The following is a 21,810-nucleotide window of genomic DNA, read 5'->3' on the forward strand; positions in this document are numbered from 1 at the left end:
CATTTAACATGCTTGTTTTTCAAGTCAAACTGGGGGTCACATGCAAACACTGGTTTGTTTCACTGTCAAATGTAGCACAAGCCTTGTTAACAACACGAGCTGAGGCCAGAGCATCCTGACGTAAGTCTCTGGAGACGCTAACGTGCATTTCTGATATCCAAGAATGTGGAGTACAGGTACTTGTGCTTCCTTTTTTATTTTTAAATATGAGGTCTCGAGAATGTCAATGTATTGCTTAAACACGGAAGAGGATTAAGTACTTCAATTTGCTACTGCTTCTTGACCTTGGTGTAATTATGTGCTAGCAGAATGAAAGTCTACTGCTCCAGCCAGGCAGTGTTGTCCTTTTAAAAAGGGCTGTTTGGCAAGTAGCTGTCATAGATGCAAATGGAAGCCAACACAATTTTTGCCCTGGTATTTTGACAGAACTGATTTTTAGCCCCACATACTCAACGTGCCAGTATACTTCTCTCATATTGAAAGGGAACCTTTTGACAAAGGATAAAGATCTGGAAATATAAACATTACACTTGCCAAGAGTGCAAAGGCAAAATATTCCCTGTTCTACTTTGGCCAGTACTAGCTCATACACAGACAAGAACACCTGGGATGAATCAAATTTCCCTGTTTATAAAGTTCAAGAAATTCTCTCTCTTGCTTATCTATTTAAAAGCCCAAAGAAGTTATAGAAGGTAACAGTACGGATGTTCTAATTAAGACGTCTGAAATAGCACTGCTATTTAAAAACTCAAAGGATTTTAGATTTAATAACCATATGTGTGACCATCGCAAATACAACAAGCATGAGTGTTTCTGTGGTAAGCAGCAGTAAAACAACCCTTTCTTGATAGCATCCACTATACTCTGCAATATTGATACTCAGAAGAAGAAACAGCTTGAATTAATTTAAAGAAAACCTTTTAAGAGCAGCTCCGAGCCACAGACCTTCTTCCTGAAGTGGCAGCACAAACAATCCAAGGAGAAACAGTAGCTCTAACTGCTACAAAATGCTTAGGAAGCAATTGCCCTAATGTGGGCAAATGGTTTAAATAGCCTGAGGAAACTGTCTCCATAAGGGTTACAGAGAGACCTGGGTGAAGGAACACTGCAAAACTAACCTACTGGGTTAGTCACAGAGTCAACCTAGGGTAATTGTAATCGAATTGGACATCTAAGTACTAGCAAGGCAAGAAATCATTTTGTGGAAAATCCTGAGCAAAGAAATAAAGTGAGCTCTTAAGCTATACTCTGATTGGAACACAGCATGGACGACAATCTCAGGTGTGTGTGACATTGCTAGCTCCTGTTTCCACTCATCTAAATGCATGCTGATTCTTATGCTGTGTTCCTACTGTCTCAGTAACAAGTGAAGATGATGGGCTTCTTGAAGGTCAAGGCCACTTTAGGAACCCAAGAAGCATTTTTCTTCTAGCTTGGTGAAAAATCCAAGACAACTGAAAAATCAAAGGAGTGCCTTTTTGCATTTCTTAAATAATGCCAATGCAAATAATCAAAAATAAAATAAATAAGTAAAAAGGGCATTGCTTTAACTTCTCCAGCATAAAAGAGCAAGGGGAAAAAAAAAGATTTCAGCAGCTCAACAGTCAGGGAATGCATACAGTACACCTACCAAGATCTACTGAATTTCTGCTTGTTCATTCTTTAAAAAAAACATATACTAATACTGTGAGGAATTCAGACAGCGGAAGGAATCCAGTTAGAGAGAGAGGCTAGGATAAAGCAGAAGAAAAAAGTGTTTTACAGATATAAAACTTGAGAAGACAGGAAGAGCAGCTAATTGCAACTGGAAAAGGTCTCATAGCAGAGGTAACAATGAAGCCAAGCCTGCAAGAGTGCAGAGGAATTCTGGGTCCAGGAATGAAAAGATCACTCACGATCTGAGAAAGTCAGCAAGGCTTCAGAGGAGAAAAAGTGTGGGAAGGCTCAGTGCTCCCAGGGAGTGCAGGGACCACAGCGTCAGAGTGAGTGTGGGTGAGGCAGGGAGAAGGAGGTTTTCTGGGGCACTGACTCCCCTATCTGGTTGCACATCAAATGTCACCTGGGACACTGAACATACAGATTCTTGAATGACACTAGAACAGGAAACTATAATTTTGCAAGCTCCTGTGGTGATTTGCATTAGCAGTCAGATGCAGGTAGAGCACAAAGGACTACTGAGACAAATGACAAATGAAAGAGGACAGTCTGGAGACTAAAGGAAGAGAGGACAGGGCAAAGGCAAAGAGATCAGCAAGGGGAGAGAGGACAGGGAGGTGCAGGAGCAGAACAGGAAGTACCCACTACTGAGAGGTGGGATTAAAGCAAAGGAGAACCAAAGGTTACTTTAGGTCAAAGGAAAGAAAGGTAAGTGAACCGTAATAGCACATTTGCACACTCTGAGGTAGGGGCAGGAGACTGGAGTTCTAGAAATTTAGGATACATACTTTACATTTAAACATATGTTACTTGCTGACATCTCGAGGTTTGCTATGTACTGCTACCTGGCCATATGCTATTCATTACCTCCTAGGAGTGACACATCTCTCCCCTTAAATCCATAAGGGAAAAATGACACGTGTCAGACAGAGCTGCAAAGTTAAGAGGAACTCAATCAATATGTATCTATCTATCTATCTATCTATCTATCTCCACCTACCTGCCTACCTATCACCCAGGCTGGCCTAGAACTTGCAATCCACCTGCATCAGCCTCCCCAGTGCTGGATGAGAGGCGAGTGCCGCCATGCCTGGCTGGCTAAATGTTTGCTGTTCCTCAAAAAGGAACTCTTTAAAAATTGAAGGTTTTGTCTTGATTTTAAAGAGACAAGAGGGAGAAGTACTTGTGTTCTTTTCCTTGTTTACTTATTTTTGCAATGCTGTAATTCTTACCTTTGCTGCTAAGGCTTTTAAACTGTCAAGGAACCTCCGCCAGAAGTCCCTGAAGAGTGGACGGTCAATTTTCCTCAGGCTGTCTTTGGTGCTAGCATCCACACTGACATAGAGCTGAGTAACTGGCTTGAGGTTTCTTGGTAATTAAAAAGGAAAAGGAAAAGAAAAAGAAAATTATGCCTACGTCAGGCTTTTCATGATGTAAAATTTAGTCTATGATGGACTAGTGACTAAGCACTAGGTCTGCATGCTTCTACTTTGCCTACAAGTTCAAAGATAAGTGACAAAATGGGATGTCCCTGCTTATTTTCTAAATGACTGAATGCCATCCTAAAAACATGAACACATTAATTACTTGAAACTGGTCATACCTCACACATCAGGTTTTAGTGGAAAATAAAATGAAATCTAACTTTGGGCCTGGCAGCATGGGCCCAGCACAGTGAGGAGCTGGGCTTTAGAACTGACTTCCCCATGAACTCTGTCACTCACACCACCACAGCAAAAGCCTCACAACAGTGTGGGGGTTGCACTCACGCCCACCTGTTATCCTTGGTTCACTGAAGGAAAGCCTTCCAAGAAGCAGCCCCCAAAGCTCTCACCTTACTTGAGGACACAGAGCCACCACACCATGCTTCAGAGTAGGGGTGGGTGGGCAAACAGTGACCTACTGACAAGTTTGGTGTTATTTTTTGTTTGTTTGTTTTTGTGGTACTGGGGTTTGAACTCAGGGCCTCATCCTTGCTAGGCAGATGCTTTACCACTTGAGCCACTCCACCAGCCCCAACACAAAATGTTGGGTATTTTTGAGATGGGGTCTCACGAACTATTTGTCTGGGATAGCTTTGAAGCATGATCCTCCTGATCTCTGCATCCTGAGTAGCTAGGATTACAGATATGAGCCACCGGTGCCTGACTGTTTGTTTTTGAGACAAGGTCTTGCTGTGTAGCTCAGGGTAGACCCGGACTCTCAATCCTCATGCTTCAGCCTTTCAAGTGCTGGGGCTACAGGTGTGCACCCCACCCTGGTTTCTACTGAAGTTTTAAACAATGCAAAGCCAGAATGTCAGAGCTGTATCCAAGCAATACAAAGGAAAGCCACCCAGAAGGAATCTGCGAGTCGTGTACATATTCCTTGCCTTCTTTATCAGTTCCCATGATTATCACTCGTTTCAGACTTTGTTCACATTCATTGACTCATTTCTTAATTTTACACCTATCTACTACATTTCTTGCATGTTAGGCTTTAGATTTAGGTTGTCCATTTTCCAAAGCCTCTCCACTTCTCCTTTCAAAAGGTCTCATAATTTATTTTGCTCAGTGAATTCAGAACTAATGGGAAGAGAAAAAAAGAAGTCTCCCCTTAAAAATCCTCACTAGGGAGATCCAAGATGGTGACTAGGGCACAAAAGCAGAGGGTAAGCTCCGTGAATGAAAAATCTTGCTGAGACACTGGAACGACACTTGGCAGAAATACAGCACCAAGGACAATCAAAACTTCAACACCCTGAACCCCTAGCCCATAGAAAGCTTTTCCAAGCCACATTACACTGAGAAAACAGAGGGTTGCTGCCGCCACCAGATGCCAGCTCCAAACCTGGTTAGGAGACATTCTGCAGACCAAACAGGTGAGGGCCAAGCATCACACAGTATTCCCCCAGCCACCCCTGGGATGAACCAGCATAGCCCCCTCAGCAGACTGATCCCCCCCCCAAAAAAAAAAAAACAAAACAAAACTGAATAAACAAGGAACTGAAAAGTAGCACACAGCAGAGGGGGTGGGAACTTTGAAAGTGCACTGGAGAAGGGGGCAGTGGGAAGGAGCTGATTTCTGCTCAAACTTTCAGTAAACAAAGACTGGAAAGGCAGAAGGGCCGACAGTGGGAGGTGATAAGCCACTGCCTGAAATAGGTCAGGTAGCAGTCCACAAAGTTCATCTCCTGAGCCAGTGAGCAATGTCCAAAGTCAAACAACACTGCAAAATTGAAAAATAATCAACAAACCATCACAACACACTGACAGCAGAGGCCAGCTGATGGATCACTGACCTTGCCCAGAGAAAGGGGGCGAAGCTAAGAAACAAGCCCCCAGTAAACCAGCACAGTGAAAACCCAACTCCAAAGCAGGACAGCTGATGGGCCACAGAGCTGATTCCAGAACCTGAGGACAACATATAAACTTAAATTGCCACACCCCACTGAGGGAGGAGCTGACCAAGTAGCTGCCACTGAAAGATAGAAGAAAAAAAAACAAACAATACCCAACGACCTGACGAGACTATGAGAGAGCTTCTGCGTAAATACCAACACCAGGACTGGATGCTGGAGGCAAACACAAGAAGACTGAAATTCTATTGTTCCTGAACCTGGAATTTTTTTGTTTGTTTGTTTTGTTTCTTGTTTGTGTTTGTTTGTTCATCTCTCCTCGCTGATTTCTTTGGGTTATTTTGGTTTTGGTTAGTTTTACTGTTGTGAATTAGCTAATTCTAAGTTACACCCAGACCGGAGACAGAAATAGCACATAGATACTTAGCTTAAAACCTAATACAGCCACAAAACAAAATTAAACCAAGGAAAAGAAATCAGGTGACTGAAACCACCAACTAGCCAATCAAGAACATAGTTGTACAGTACCAAGTGGAGCAATGGAAAAATGAAAAAAGGATGGAAATCATTCTCCCCCCAAAAAATAATTTAATACAGGATTCAGAGGGAAATGAAGAAAATGGATACCCAGTTCTGGACTCCAATAAAACAAAGATAAACAATGCCAAGGAATCCAACGATGCCTACAAGAACATCCTCACAGAAGAAATCCTGAAAGTAATCACTGAGAATTTCATGGGCATGTTACTAGACATGGTCAACCAAAAGGTACAAAAGGCACTCAAGAAATTTTAAGACACCAAAAATAAAGAATAAAAGAAGACACAGAAAAACTGAAGAGCTATTAGTCAAACAACTCAAGACCTGTGAAAGGATTATGCAAGAACTCACCGACTCCACCAAAAGACCAAACCTGAGAATCATGGGCATCGAAGAAGAAGAGGTGCAAGCAAAAGGGATTCGTAATATGTTCAACAAAATAATAACAGAAAATTTCCCAAACTTAGAGAAAGCTATGCCCATTCAGGTACAGGAAGCCTCCAGGACACCAAACAGACTTGACCAAACTAGAACTACCCCATGACATATTATCATTCACACAACAAGCACAGAGAATAGAGAAAGAACACTGAAGGCTGTAAGAGAGAAAAAATAAATAACATACAAAGGTAAACCCATCAAAATCACAACAGATTTCTCAATGGAAACCTTAAAAGCAAGAAAAGGGCATGGAGTGAGGTATTCTGGGCACTGAATGAAAACAACTTCAACCCTAGGATACTCTACCGAGCAAAACTATCATTCAACATAGATAAAGTCTTCCATGTTAAGCAGAAACTAAAACAATACATGACCAACAAGCCACCACTAAAAAAGATTCTTCAAGGAATTCTGCACACAGAAAATGAAGCAAACAATACCATGAGAGAACAGGCAGTACCAAACCACAGGAGAAGAAAAGACAAAGAATCAGAGAGTAACACTGATTCAGCTGCAGACAACCAAACCCTTAAACAACAAAAACAACTAAATGACAGAAATCACTACAGACCTATCAATATTGACACTGAATGTCAATGGACTCAACTCCCCCATGAAAGACACCATTTGGCAAACTGGAGTAAAAAGGAAGATCCAACACTCTATTGCTTACAGGAGACCCATCTCATTGACAGAAACAAGCATTGGCTTAGGGTGAAGAAGATTTACCAAGCCAATGGCCCCTGAAAACAGGCAGGAGTAGCAATACTTATCTCGGACAAAGTAGACTTCAAAGTTACATTGATCAAATGAGATAAAGGATATTCCATACTAACAAAAGGGGAAATACACCAAAAGGAAATAACAATTATCAACCTATATGCATCCAATGTCAGTGTACCCAATTTCATCGAACATACTCTGAAGGACTTAAAAGCATATATAGACTCCAACACAGTGGTAGTTGGAGACTTTAATATCCCCCTATCACCAATAGATAAGTCATCCAAACAAAAAACCAATAGAGAAAATTCTAAAACTAAATCACACCACAGATCAAATGGACCTAGTTAATGTCTACAGAATATTTCATCCAACTTCCACACAATATACATTTTTCTCAGCAGCCCATGGAATTTTCTCCAAAACTGATCATATCTTAGGGCACAAAGCAAACCTCAGCAAATATATGAAAACAGAAATAATCCCATGCATTCTATCTGATCACAATGCAATAAAACTAGAATTCAGCAACAAAAACAACAGTAAAAACATGCAAACAATTGGAAGCTAAAACAACACATTGCTCAATGATCAGTGGGTCACTGATGAAATAAAAGAGGAAATCAAAACAACCTGAAACTTAATGAAAATGAAAACACAACCTACCAGAACCTATGGGACACAGCAAAGGCAGTCCCAAGAGGAAAGTTTATAGCCATGAGTGCATATATTAAAAGGACAGAAAGATCTCAAATCAATGACCTACTGCTACATCTCAAACTCCTAGAAAAAACAAGAACAAGCAAAACCGAAAACAAGCAGAAGAGAAATAATAATAATAAGGGCCAAAATTCATGAAATAGGAACAGCAACAACAACAAAAAACCATACAAAGAATCAATGAAACAAAAAGCTGGCTCTTTGAAAAAATAAACAAGATTGACAGACCCCTCGCAAACCTGACTAAAATGAGGAGAGAAAAAACCCAAATCAGTAAAATCAGAAACACAAAAGGGGAGATAACAACAAACACCATGGAAATCCAGGGAATCATCAGAGATTACTTTGAGAACCTATATTCCAATAAATTTGAAAATCTTGAAGAAATGGAAAAATTTCTAGATACTTATGATACAAAATTGAACCAAGAGGATATTAATCACCTGAATATATCTATAACACAAAATGAAATTGAAATAGCAATAGTCTTCCAAAAAAGAAAAGTCCAGGACTTGATGGATTCTCTGCTGAATTCTATCAGACCTCTAAAGAAGAACTAATACCAACTCTCCTTAAACTTTTCCAAGAAATAGAAAGGGAAGGAAAACTGCCTAACTCATTTTATGAAGCCAGTATTACTCTCATCCCAAAACCGGACAAGGACACCTCCAAAAAGGAGAACTACAGGCCAATCTCCTAAATGAACATCGATATAAAAATCCTCCATAAAATAATGGCAAACCGAATCCAACAACATATCAGAAAGATCATTCACCACAATCAAATCGGCTTCATTGCAGAGATGCAGGGGTGGTTCAACATACACAAATCTATAAATGTAATATAGCACATTAATAGAAGCAAGGACAAAAACCACTTGATCATCTCAATAGATGTAGAAAAAGCCTTTGATAAGATCCAACACCACTTCACGATGAAAGCTCTCTAAGAAAACTAGGAATAGAAGGAATGTACCTCAACATTGTAAATGCTATATATAACAAAACTATAACCAACGTCATACTTAATGGGGAAAAACTGGAACTATTTCCCCTAAAATCAGCAATGAGACAAGGGTACCCATTATCCCCACTCCTATTCAACATAGTCCTGGTATTCCTAGCCAGAGCAATTAGGCAAGAAGAACAAATAAAAGCAATACAAATAGGTAGAGAAACTGTCAAAATATCCCTATTTGCAGATGAGATGATCCCGTATCTCAAAGACCCAAAAACTCTACCCAAAAATTCCTAGACACCATAAACAGCTATAGCAAGGTGGCAGGATACAAAATCAACTTACAAAAATCATTAGCTTTTCTATACACCAACAATGAACAAATTGAGAAAGAATATAGGGAAACAATTCTAGTTACAATAGCCTCAAAAAAAAAATCAAATACCTAGGAGTAAACTTAATAAAGGATATGAATGTCCTCTACAAGGAGAACTTTGAAACCCCTGAAGAAAGACATCAAGGAAGACTACAGAAGGTGGAAGATCTCCCGTGCTCATGGATTGGTAGAATCAATGTAGTAAAAATGGCTATACTACCAAAAACAATCTACATGCTTAATGCAATTCCCATCAAAATCCCAATGACATTCATCACAGAGATTGAAAAATCGACCCTAAAGTTCATTTGGAAACACAAGAGACCAAGAATAGCCAAGGCAGTACTCAGCAAAAAGAGCAATGCTGGAGGTATCACAATACACGACTTCAAACTATATTACAGAGCCATAGCAATAAAAACAGCATGGGACTGGCACAAAAACAGACATAAGGAGATTCCAAGATGGCGGCTAGAGGTAGGAAGCAGAAAGCGAGCCTCATATAGTGAAATCTTGGAGAGACGCTGGAGACACACTTTGCAGGCATAATCACCGAGAAAAGGCATAACTTTGACTCCTCCACATCTCCAGCCGGTGCAGAGAATCTCCACTTCACGTTAAACGGAGAACCGAGGAGGCCCCCGGGCCGCCAGTGGCCGGCGCCCATACGGCTTGGGAAGACGCGGACCAGGTGAGCTTCGCAGTACCGCGGTTCCCCCACAGACAAGCCTGGGCCAGAGCAGCATAGCCCCCTGGACAGACTGACCTCCACCCGGGAAAAAAAGAGAAACTGAGTACTAAGCAATAAGAACAGTTAAGACACGCTGGAAAGAGGGTGGGGCGCCCTGAGCGCTGAAGATTGGGGGAAGGGAAGCCTTCCCGGGACTGGAAATAAACGAGCCGGGCGGGCCGGAGAGGCTCTGGCGGGAGCGGGGTGCGCCAGCAACCAGGAGCGGGGACGCTTGTGAGAGGAGGGAAGACCCACTTCCCACGTGAACTGTAAATAAACACGCAGGCCTGACAACGCGGGGCAGTGTCGCCTTTCCCAGTGCTTGGAAAGGGAAAAGCCTATAGCAGAGGCCCCCCTCCCCCGCACAGGAGAACTCTGAGCAAACAAAGCCTGTGGGACCAGGTGAGTGCTAAGCTCACCCCAGAGATCTGCATAAATAACGCCGCCAGCTACAGGCTGAGAGCAGCAGGCAGGCAAGCCACAGTTGCAGATACCACTCTCAGAACTGCCTCCAGACGCTTTTTTTTCTTTTTCTCCCTACCTTTGATGAGAGAACAACCGAATTACACCTGCAAGCCAAAAAACTTACTGAAACTATTGCATTTGAACTGGGGACACTTGGTGGGGCTTTTTTTTTTTATTTTTTCTTCTGTGTGTGTGTGAGTGTAGTTTTGTTCTACTTTATGCATCCCCTTTGATGAGACAACTACAGAACAACATCTGAGGCACCAACTCCAGGACTGGAGATTAAGACGGACATCCAAATTATTAAGACTGAAATTGCATTGCATATAAACTTGGAAGTTTTTTGGTTTTTTTTTTTTTTTAATTTCCTATTTTCCATTTTATTTTAATTCATTTTTATAAATAGATATTACTTTCATATACTTATTTTTTATTTGTTTTATCTTTGATTTTCAATCCTCTCTCTGTCTCTCTATTGTCTGTTCAGCTTACTGTCGATTAGTACACTAACACTCCCTGTTTATACCTTTGAAACTCTCTTGTCTGATACCTTGTTCTGCTTTCTCCCTCTTGTCTGTATATTTGTTTTCCCCTTTTCTTTAACTTCTTGCTTTCCATCTCAGCTCACTCTTCCGTTCTCAATATTACCATTGTTATTATTACAAGCTAGAAAATACTTAATTACACACAGTACAGGGACAGTAACAACACCAAGGACAATGACAGGAAGACAGAAAAAACAAGGAAACCAGTTTCCCCACAGCAAAAAATTAGTACAGGAACCAGAGGGGAATGAAGAGAACAGAAACTCAGAGCCAGACTCCAACAAAATGAAGATAAACTATGCCAAAGGACCCAATGAAGCCTACAAGAATAATTTAAAAGAAGACATACTACAAGTACTCAATGAGAATTTTATAGAGATGATACTGGATAGGGTCAACCAAAATGTACAGGAGACACTCAAGAAATTCCAAGACAATAAAAATAGAGAATTTGAAAAAGCAAAAGAAGAAATAAAGGAAACCATACAAGCACTGTATAAACACCAAAGTGAAAGAGAGAACACAATGAATAAATGGATAAATGAACTCAGGACAAAAATAGACAACAATAAAGAAGAAAACAGCCAGGATATGGAAAACCTCAGAAAAAAGAACGAAACAGAACTGCAAAACAAAACGGAAAGCCAATCCAGCAGAATAGAACAAACAGAAGACAGAATCTCAGAACTTGAAGATGAAATGGTAATTAAAGGAAAAACCGAAGAACTATTAATTAAACAACTCAAGACCTGTGAAAAGAAAATGCAAGAACTCACCGACTCCATCAAAAGACCAAACTTGAGAATCATGGGCATCGAAGAAGGAGAAGAGGTGCAAGCGAAGGGAATGCGTAATATATTCAACAAAATAATAATGGAAAATTTCCCAAATCTAGAGAAAGATATTCCCATACAAATGCAAGAGGCCTCCAGGACACCAAACAGACCAGATCAAAATAGAACTACTCCACGACATATCATCATTAAAACAACAAGTTCAGAAACTAAGGAAAGAATATTGAAGGCTGCAAGAGAGAAAAAACAAGTAACATACAAAGGTAAACCCATCAAAATCACAGCAGACTTCTCAACAGAAACATTAAAAGCAAGAAGAGCGTGGGGTGAGATCTTCCGGGCACTGAATGAAAATAACTTCAACCCCAGGATACTCTACCCAGCAAAGCTATCATTCAAAATAGATGGAGCAATAAAAGTCTTCCATGATAAGCAGAAACTAAAACAATATGTGACCACAAAGCCACCATTACAAAAGATTCTGCAAGGGATCCTGCACACAGAAAGTGACACCCAACTTAACCATGAAAAGGCAGGCAGCACCAAACCACAGGATAAGAAAAAGCAAGACAGTAGAGAGTAACATCAAGTTAGGTACACACAATCAAACCTTCAAACAACTAAGATAACTAAATGGCAGGAATCACCACATACCTATCAGTACTAACACTTAATGTCAATGGACTTAATTCACCCATCAAAAGACACCGTTTGACAAAATGGATTAAAAAAGAAGATCCAACAATTTGTTGCTTACAGGAGACTCATCTCACCGACAGAAATAAGCATATGCTTAGGATGAAAGGCTGGAAGAAGATTTACCAAGCTAATGGCCCCCGAAAACAAGCAGGAGTAGCAATACTTATCTCTGACAAAGTAGACTTCAAACCTACATTGATCAAACGAGACAAAGAAGGACATTCCATACTAATAAAAGGGGAAATAGACCAAAAGGAAATAATAATCATCAATCTGTACGCACCCAATGTCAACGCACCCAATTTCATCAAACATACCCTGAAAGACCTAAAAGCATATATAAACGCCAACACAGTGGTTGTGGGAGACTTTAACACTCCATTATCATCAATAGATAGGTCATCCAAACAAAAACTCAATAAAGAAATCCAAGATCTAAAATATGCAATAGATCAAGTGGACCTAGTAGATGTCTATAGAACATTTCATCCAACCTCTACACAATATACATTCTTCTCAGCAGCCCATGGAACCTTCTCCAAAATAGATCATATCCTAGGGCACAAAGCAAGCCTCAGCAAATATAAGAAAATAGAAATAATACCGTGCATACTATCTGACCACAATGCAGTAAAAGTAGAACTCAACAACAAAAGTAAAGACAAAAAACATGCAAACAGCTGGAAACTAAATAACTCATTACTTAATGAAGAATGGATCATCGATGCAATAAAAGAGGAAATTAAAAAGTTCCTAGAAGTCAATGAAAATGAAAACACAACCTACCGGAACCTATGGGACACAGCTAAGGCAGTCTTGAGAGGAAAGTTTATAGCCATGGGTGCATATATTAAAAAGATTGAAAGATCCCAAATCAATGACCTAATGATACATCTCAAACTCCTAGAAAAACAAGAACAAGCAAATCCCAAAACAAATAGAAGGAGAGAAATAATAAAAATAAGAGCTGAAATCAACGAAATAGAAACCAAAAAAACCATACAAAGAATTAATGAAACAAAAAGTTGGTTCTTTGAAAAAATAAACAAGATCGATAGACCCCTGGCAAACCTGACTAAAATGAGGAGAGAAAAAACCCAAATTAGTAGAATCAGGAATGCAAAAGGGGAGATAACAACAAACACCATGGAAATCCAGGAAATCATCAGAGACTACTTTGAGAACCTATATTCAAATAAATTTGAAAATCTAAAAGAAATGGACAGATTTCTAGATACATATGATCATCCAAAACTGAACCAAGAGGAAATTAATCACCTGAATAGACCTATAACACAAAATGAAATTGAAGCAGCAATCAAGAGTCTCCCCAAAAAGAAAAGTCCAGGACCTGATGGATTCTCTGCTGAATTCTATCAGACCTTTAAAGAAGAACTGATACCAACCCTCCTTAAACTGTTCCATGAAATAGAAAGGGAAGGAAAACTGCCAAACACATTTTATGAAGCCAGTATTACACTTATCCCAAAACCAGGCAAAGACACCTCCAAAAAGGAGAACTATAGGCCAATCTCCTTAATGAACATTGATGCAAAAATCCTCAACAAAATAATGGCAAACCGAATTCACCAACACATCAAAAAGATTATCCACCACGACCAGGTAGGCTTCATCCCAGGGATGCAGGGGTGGTTCAACATACGAAAATCAATAAACATAATAAACCACATTAACAGAAGCAAAGACAAAAACCACTTGATCATCTCAATAGACGCAGAAAAAGCCTTTGATAAGATCCAACATCATTTCATGATAAAAGCTCTAAGAAAACTAGGAATAGAAGGAAAGTTCCTCAACATTATAAAAGCTATATATGACAAACCTACAGCCAGCATTATACTTAACGGAGAAAAATTAAAACCGTTCCCTCTAAAATCAGGAACCAGACAAGGATGCCCACTATCTCCACTCCTATTCAACATAGTACTGGAATTCCTAGCCAGAGCAATTAGGCAAGAAGAAGGAATAAAAGGAATACAAATAGGTAAAGAAACTGTCAAAATATCCCTATTTGCAGACGACATGATCCTATACCTTAAAGACCCAAAAAACTCTACTCAGAAGCTTCTAGACATCATCAATAGCTATAGCAAAGTAGCAGGATATAAAATCAACATAGAAAAATCATTAGCATTTCTATACACTAACAATGAGCAAACGGAAAAAGAATGTATGAAAACAATTCCATTTACAATAGCCTCAAAAAAAATCAAATACCTAGGTGTAAACCTAACAAAAGATGTGAAAGACCTCTACAAGGAAAACTATACACTTCTGAAGAAAGAGATTGAGGAAGACTATAGAAAGTGGAGAGATCTCCCATGCTCATGGATTGGTAGAATCAACATAGTAAAAATGTCGATACTCCCCAAAGTAATCTACATGTTTAATGCAATTCCCATCAAAATTCCAATGACATTCATTAAAGAGATTGAAAAATCTACTGTGAAATTTATATGGAAACACAAGAGGCCACGAATAGCCAAGGCAATACTCAGTCAAAAGAACAATGCAGGAGGTATCACAATACCTGACTTCAAACTATATTACAAAGCAATAACAATAAAAACAGCATGGTACTGGCACAAAAACAGACATGAAGACCAGTGGAACAGAATAGAGGATCCAGATATGAAGCCACACAACTATGAGCAACTTATCTTTGACAAAGGAGCTAAAAATATACGATGGAGAAATAGCAGCCTCTTCAACAAAAATTGCTGGGAAAACTGGTTAGCAGTCTGCAAAAAACTGAAACTAGATCCATGTATATCACCCTATACCAAGATTAACTCAAAATGGATCAAGGATCTTAATATCAGACCCCAAACTCTTAAGTTGATACAAGAAAGAGTAGGAAATACTCTGGAGTTAGTAGTATATAGGTAAGAACTTTCTCAATGAAACCCCAGCAGCACAGCAACTAAGAGATAGCATAGATAAATGGGACCTCATAAAACTAAAAAGCTTCTGTTCATCAAAAGAAATGGTCTCTAAACTGAAGAGAACAACCACAGAGTGGGAGAAAATATTTGCCAATTATACATCAGACAAAGGACTGATAACCAGAATATACAGGGAACTTAAAAAACTAAATTCTCCCAAAACTAATGAACCAATAAAGAAATGGGCACGTGAACTAAACAGAACTTTCTCAAAAGAAGAAATTCAAATGGCCAGAAAACACATGAAAAAATGCTCACCATCTCTAGCAATAAAGGAAATGCAAATTAAAACCACACTAAGATTCCACCTCACCCCTGTTAGAATAGCCATCATCAGCAACACCACCAACAACAAGTGTTGGCGAGGATGCGGGGAAAAAGGAACCCTCTTACACTGTTGGTGGGAATGTAGACTAGTACAACCACTCTGGAAAAAAATTTGGAGGCTACTTAAAAAGCTGGACATCGATCTACCATTTGATCCAGCAATACCACTCTTGGGGATATACCCAAAAGACTGTTACTCCAGAGGCACCTGCACATCCATGTTTATTGCGGCACTATTCACAATAGCCAAGTTATGGAAACAGCCAAGATGTCCCAGCACTGACGAATGGATTAAGAAAATGTGGTATCTATACACAATGGAATTTTACGCAGCCATGAAGAAGAACGAAATGTTATCATTCGCTGGTAAATGGATGGAATTGGAGAACATCATTCTGAGTGAGGTTAGCCTGGCTCAAAAGACCAAAAATCGTATGTTCTCCCTCATATGTGGACATTAGATCAAGGGCAAACACAACAAGGGGATTGGACTATGAGCACATGATAAAAGCGAGAGCACACAAGGGAGGGGTGAGGATAGGTAAGACACCTAAAAAACTAGCTAGCATTTGTTGCCCTTAACGCAGAGAAACTAAAGCAGATACCTTAAAGCAACTGAGGCCAATAGGAAAAGGGGACCAGGAACTAGAGAAAAGGTTAGATCAAAAAGAATTAACCTAGAAGGTAACACCCACACACAGGAAATCAATGTGAGTCAATGCCCTGTATAGCTATCCTTATCTCAACCAGCAAAACCCCTTGTTCCTTCCTATTATTGCTTATACTCTCTCTACAACAAAATTAGAGATAAGGGCAAAATAGTTTCTGCTGGGTATTGAGGGGGGGAGCGGGAGGGGGTGGAGTGGGTGGTAAGGGAGGGGGTGGGGGCAGGGGGGAGAAATGAACCAAGCCTTGTATGCACATATGAATAATAAAAGAAAAATGAAAAAATAAATAAACATGTTAACTAAAAGAAAAAAAATAAATAAAAAAAAAAAAAAAGAAAGAAAAAGAAATCTCTATAATAGCACAGAGAGAATTCCTGGTCTGAAATCTGAAGCTTTTTGAGCAATTACATGATGCTACAGTGGAAATCCCACACCGACTTTATGTGATAGATCACTGTCCAAACACAGGTGCACTAAAAATACTGTATAAAATAATCTTTGATATACCCAAAAGAATATGACACAGGTTACTCCAGAGGCACCTGCACACCCATGTTTATTGCAGCGCTATTCACAATAGCCAAGTTATGGAAACAGCCAAGATGCCCCACCACTGACGAATGGATTAAGAAAATGTGGTATCTATACACAATGGAATTTTATGCAGCCATGAAGAAGAATGAAATGTTATCATTTGCTGGTAAATGGATAATTGGAGAACATCATTCTGAGTGAGGTTAGCCTGGCCCAAAAGACCAAAAATCATATGTTCTCCCTCATATGTGGACATTAGATTAAGGGCAAACACAACAAGGGGATTGGACTTTGAGCACATGATAAAGCGAGTGCACACAAGGAAGGTATAAGTATAGGTAAAACACCCAAAAACCTAGGTAGCATTTGTTGCCCTCAACGCAGAGAAACTAAAGCAGATACTTTAAAAGAACTGAGGCCAATAGGAGAAGGGGACCAGGAACTACAGAAGAGGTTATATCGAGAAGAATTAACTTAGAAGGTAAGGCACATGCACAGGAAATCGATGTGAGTCAATGCCCTGTATAGCTATCCTTATCTCAACTAGCAAAAACCCTTGGTCCTTCCTATTATTGCTGATACTCTCTCTTCAACAAAATTAGAGATAAGGGCAAAATAGCTTCTGCCTGGTAGGGAGGGGGTGGGGAGCAGAGGGAAGGGGTGGGGTGGTAATGGAAGGGGTGGGGGAAGGGAGGAGAAATGACCCAAACATTGTATGCACATATGAATATAATAAAAAAGAAAAATAATAATAATAACCTCTGAGCTGTGTGCGTGAAGTGTAGATGAAACAGAAATGAATTTCATATTTAGATTTGGGACCCATTCCCAAGATAGCTCATTTTGCATATGCAAAGATTCCAAAATCTGAAAAAATTGGAAATTGTTAACAGTTCTGGTCACAAGCATTTCAGGTAAGGGACACTCAACCTGTAGCCACCTGAGTACATTAGAAGTGGATCCTCCACCCCAGTCAAGCCTTCAGATAATCACAGACCCAACAGACACCATGTCTACAACCCCATGAGAGACTGGGCCAGAGCTAGTCAGCTAAACTGCTCCTAGATTGCTGTGTCCCAGAAGCTATGAGACAACACATGCTTGTGGCTTTGGACCACAAAGTGTTGGGGATAATTTGTTACCTAGCAGTAGGTAACTAACACAGACACATGTTCATATGCTCTGATTCACTTCCCCAAACTTGGATCACAAAGGGCTCCCCTCTTTTCTTCTGAGTTAGAGGTAAAGAATTAGTGTTTGCTGGGCCAGAAGGTTCCAGCAATGAAGCATGAAGAGACTAATATTCTTTCCTCCTGTATGATGTTAGGCTCTCAAGCTTTTCTTCTGCTACCTACCTTAAGGGATGGCCTGGGTAACATGCTAAGTTTTTTTGGTTGGTTGGTTGGCTGTACTGAGGTTTGAACTCAGGACCTCATACTTACTAAGCAGGCATTCTACCACTTGAGCCACTCTACCAGCCTGTTTGTGTGTGTGTGTGTTGGGTATTTTCAAGCTAGGGTCTCGCAAAGTATTTTCCCAGGCTGGCTTCAAAGCACAATCGTCCTGATCGCTACCTCCTGAATAGCTAGGATGACAGGCTTGAGCCACTGGCACCCAGCCAGGACTATTGACTGACACCTCTAAAATTGTGAGCCCTTTCATTATTTATGTCAGACTTTGTGTCACAGCAATGAAAGAGTCTAAAACATAATGCCACCTGCATTTGCACCTTGAGAAGGAATTCATGAGGTATCTCATAGTCTAGAGACCCTACCTTCCCATTGTGCAAGGTGTCAGGAAGGAACACTTGCTCTCTGAGCCTCTGGCTCATCTATAAGATGGGAACACTTACATCCAACTCTCTGAGTTCTGAAGGGCGACCGTGAGGTGCTCAAAGCAAGCTGACCAATGCATGCAGGTGTTCGATGAATGACATGCGAAACGAGAAGTTCTTATAAAAAATGAGGAGTGTGTACAGTGGATCTCCTCACACAGAATTCACCCACATCCTGCCCTAAACCTCCTCTACCAGTCTATAGTAGAGCCTGTGGCTCACAAACCTCCTACCTGTCCAGCCCTGCAGTGCCTAGGATGACCATCTTAGTCTTTGTTTCTTGGCATTTCACAGCTGTATTGCCTGTCACCTGCCACAATGATGGAGTAGGGTCTCTAGACCATGGAAATGAGAAATATTAATACTTCCCTATATATTTTTCCTTTTATATATCTGGGTTAGTCAGCTTTTTGTCACTGTGACAAATACTTGAGAGTGATAATTTAAAAGAAAGAAGAATATTTTGGCTCATAGTTTCAAATGATTCAGTCTAGGGTTGTCTGACTCCATTTCTTTGGGCCTGTGGTGAGGCAGAACATCATGGTGGAGGGAGCAGGTGTTGGAGGTGACCTCTCACTTCATGATGGCCAGGAATAGAGAGAGAGAGAGAGGAGAAAAGGAGAGAGAGAAAAAGAGAGAGAGAGAGAGTCAAGGATACAATACCCTTCAAAAGCATGTCCCTTTTTTGGTGATATTGGAGTTTGAACTCAAGACTTACGCATTTGTTAGGCAAATGCTCTACCTCTTGAGCCACACCTCCAGTCTGGAAAAGCAAATCTGCAGTGACCTACCTACTCATTCCAACTAGGCTCAACTCCTATTTCCACCACCTTCCAATAATGCCATCAAATTATGAACCCACCAATGGGTTGATCCATTGATGACATCTCATTGATGACTTCTCAGTGATTGGATCCACCAGCTGGGGACCATGCCCTCAGTACATGAGCCTTTGGGAAAGACACTTCACACACAAACCATAACAATAGCCTCCATTTTTTTGAACACACAGATGTTACTTTTGTAAGGACATAAAGTTATATCTTTCCTTCCAGATCAGGGTAGGAACACCCTTCTCTTCCTCAGTCTTCTGTCCATCCATCTCTCTCCTGATAAACCAGTTAAGAATGACTTTTTGCAGTTGTGTAAAATATGTGCTTGACTGCCGGGTCTCACTGAAGAGTTATGTCACATTGCTTATCTGCCTCTGGGGCCATTTCTCCCACAGTCCCTCCAGACATCACTCTGCAGATGGGATTTCTAAGTCCTCTATCCAACTGCTTAGTTCTAGAAGACAAAGACTATGTTGTAAGTCTTCTTTATATGTGTATGCTGTCTCTGTGACCAAGTTTTAGAGAAGACAATTCATATAGACTTGTTTTTTGACCCCCAAGTCTATTTGGCTATCAAAAGAAAGACAATATTCACCTCAAGGGACACAGCGTTTTAGGTGGGGGGGCCGGCAGGGGAGGCTCTGTTCTTCTTGTGGGTAGCTTGGTTTTTATCCATTCTTAAGTAATAAGAGACCAACAGATACTAGTAATCAAAACACACTTGGTACCTGTGTATGCATTAAATAAATGGATGAATGAGTGGATTGGGCAAGTTGAAGAGACAGTCATCCAGAATTAATTAATTTTTTAGGACTGGAGGTGTGGCTCAAGCAGTAGAGCACCTGCTTAGTGTGAAGCCCTGAGTTTAAACCCCAGTACCACCAAAAAATAGTTATTAAAAAACCCCTTTATTCCTGCGGTAATAATCTAGAAGAGCTCTCTCCTTCAAAGTCTATTTTTCACTAACCTTTGGCATTAAGCACAGAAGTATTTTCTCTGTATCTAATGAGTGTTCAAAACCTACAGTTTTTAAAAGAGATTTTTTTTTTGCTAGGGACTTCCACCATGCATTTGTCAGTCACTTATATTTGAATTTGTTTAAAAAAAATGGAGAAAGAGTTCTGGATTTGTTTTGTTTTGTTCTAACTTGTCTTAGTTAACAACACCCACAATTTTAAGAATAGTCACTGAGATCTCTCTCTCTCTCTCTCTCTCTCTCTCTCTCTCTCTCTCACACACACACACACACACACACACACACACACACATACACCATCCATCACTCAGCCACTTCAATCTCACTGGAAGCTTAAAGAGCCACTAGACTCTATCAAAGATCTCCTTTGTGTGACACATCTTTGAGGTCTTCCCTGAGATCACCCCGGGCCCTTGAAGCACTTCAGACAGAAAGCCATTACCTGTATTAAATGTAGCACTTTCTACATCTTAAAGGCGCAATCACTGGTAGACACTCTTCAGACACAACAATGAAAACATGTCAGCTGCTTCTACCACATTTTCCTCTCTGTGTCTCCTCTGCAGGGCTCAGTGCTTGCTGCAGTGTCCCCTCCTGTATCTGTAGAAACACCCTGGCAGGACCTCAGCAAAAGAACCGACAGGATGGGCCGTCACTATTGCCCAAATGTTTATTCTGGGTCAAGCACCACACTACATATATAAGAACTTAAAACAGTGTCACACACAGTAAACGTCACTCAAAGACCAGGGTCACCCCACTGATGAATCTATGGATGAGATGGTGAGCTCCATTACTGTCAGTTGGTCACTGGCTCTGGGGTGGCTCTTTCCACTTGGTACTGGAACAGTCATGTGTCCAGTGTCCACAATCCAGGCTGAGAGGCAGGACAGAAGGAACAGAAGAGGGCAGTTAGCCACTCTCATTGGCAAACAAATGTGTAAACCTGAAAGTAAAGAGTCAGAAGTAAGTTCAGCTCTTCCTCACTTTAGAACTGAGCAATGGAGTCCAACTCATGCAGAGATCCTGTGCAAAGAGGGATGGGGTGTGGTGTGGGAGCCCCAATTCTAATTAAACCCCACCACCAGCAGCCTATGTGGGACCACTCCCCCCCCAGGTTTGCAGGTTGCCTCAAACGACCACACTGAGCAGCAGACAGGACCTTCGCTGACCACAGCCCCCATGCCTTTGCTCCCCATCTCCTCCCACCCCAAATTTCCCATTTCTCCTTTCACTATGGATAAATGGTGCCTTTTCTGCATCTCTTGATAGAGAGACAGCACTTAACCCCTAGGAGAGGAGGAAGAGGGAGGAGAAGAAGCTCAAAGACCATCTGTGATTGGGCCTCCCAGTTAAGTACCTTTAAAAAATTATTTTTGCTATCTGGGCATGGTGGCTCATGCCTATAATCCCAGCTACTCAGGAGGCAGAGATCAGGAGGACTGAGGTTCGAAGCCAGCCCAGGCAAATAGTGTGTGACACCCTATCTCAAAAAACCCATCACAAAAATGGGCTAGTGGAGTGGCTCAAGATCATGGCCCTGAGTTCAAACCCCAGCACCACACACACAAAAAAAATAGTAATAGTAATTACTGTTGGTGAGAATGCAAATTAGTGCAGCCAGTATGCAAATCAATATGGAGTTTCCTCAAAAAGCTAAAATCGAACTACCATAAAATCCTGCTCTGC

General features: G+C 40.6%; 1 protein-coding gene across 2 annotated transcripts in view; it reads right to left on the reverse strand.

The window, feature by feature from the left end:
* LOC109685928 (S-adenosyl-L-methionine-dependent tRNA 4-demethylwyosine synthase TYW1-like) overlaps positions 1-21,810 on the reverse strand; it is a 198,827-nt gene that overhangs the window by 60,224 nt on the left and 116,793 nt on the right. For both annotated transcript variants that reach the window (XM_074075772.1, XM_074075774.1), the window contains one exon: positions 2,889-3,024. In XM_074075772.1, the coding sequence (XP_073931873.1) occupies positions 2,889-3,024 (136 nt within the window). The remainder of the gene's footprint in view (positions 1-2,888; positions 3,025-21,810) is intronic.

Source organism: Castor canadensis, chromosome 6 (genome assembly GCF_047511655.1).
Source record: "Castor canadensis chromosome 6, mCasCan1.hap1v2, whole genome shotgun sequence".
In the NCBI taxonomy this organism is placed as follows: domain Eukaryota; kingdom Metazoa; phylum Chordata; class Mammalia; order Rodentia; family Castoridae; genus Castor; species Castor canadensis.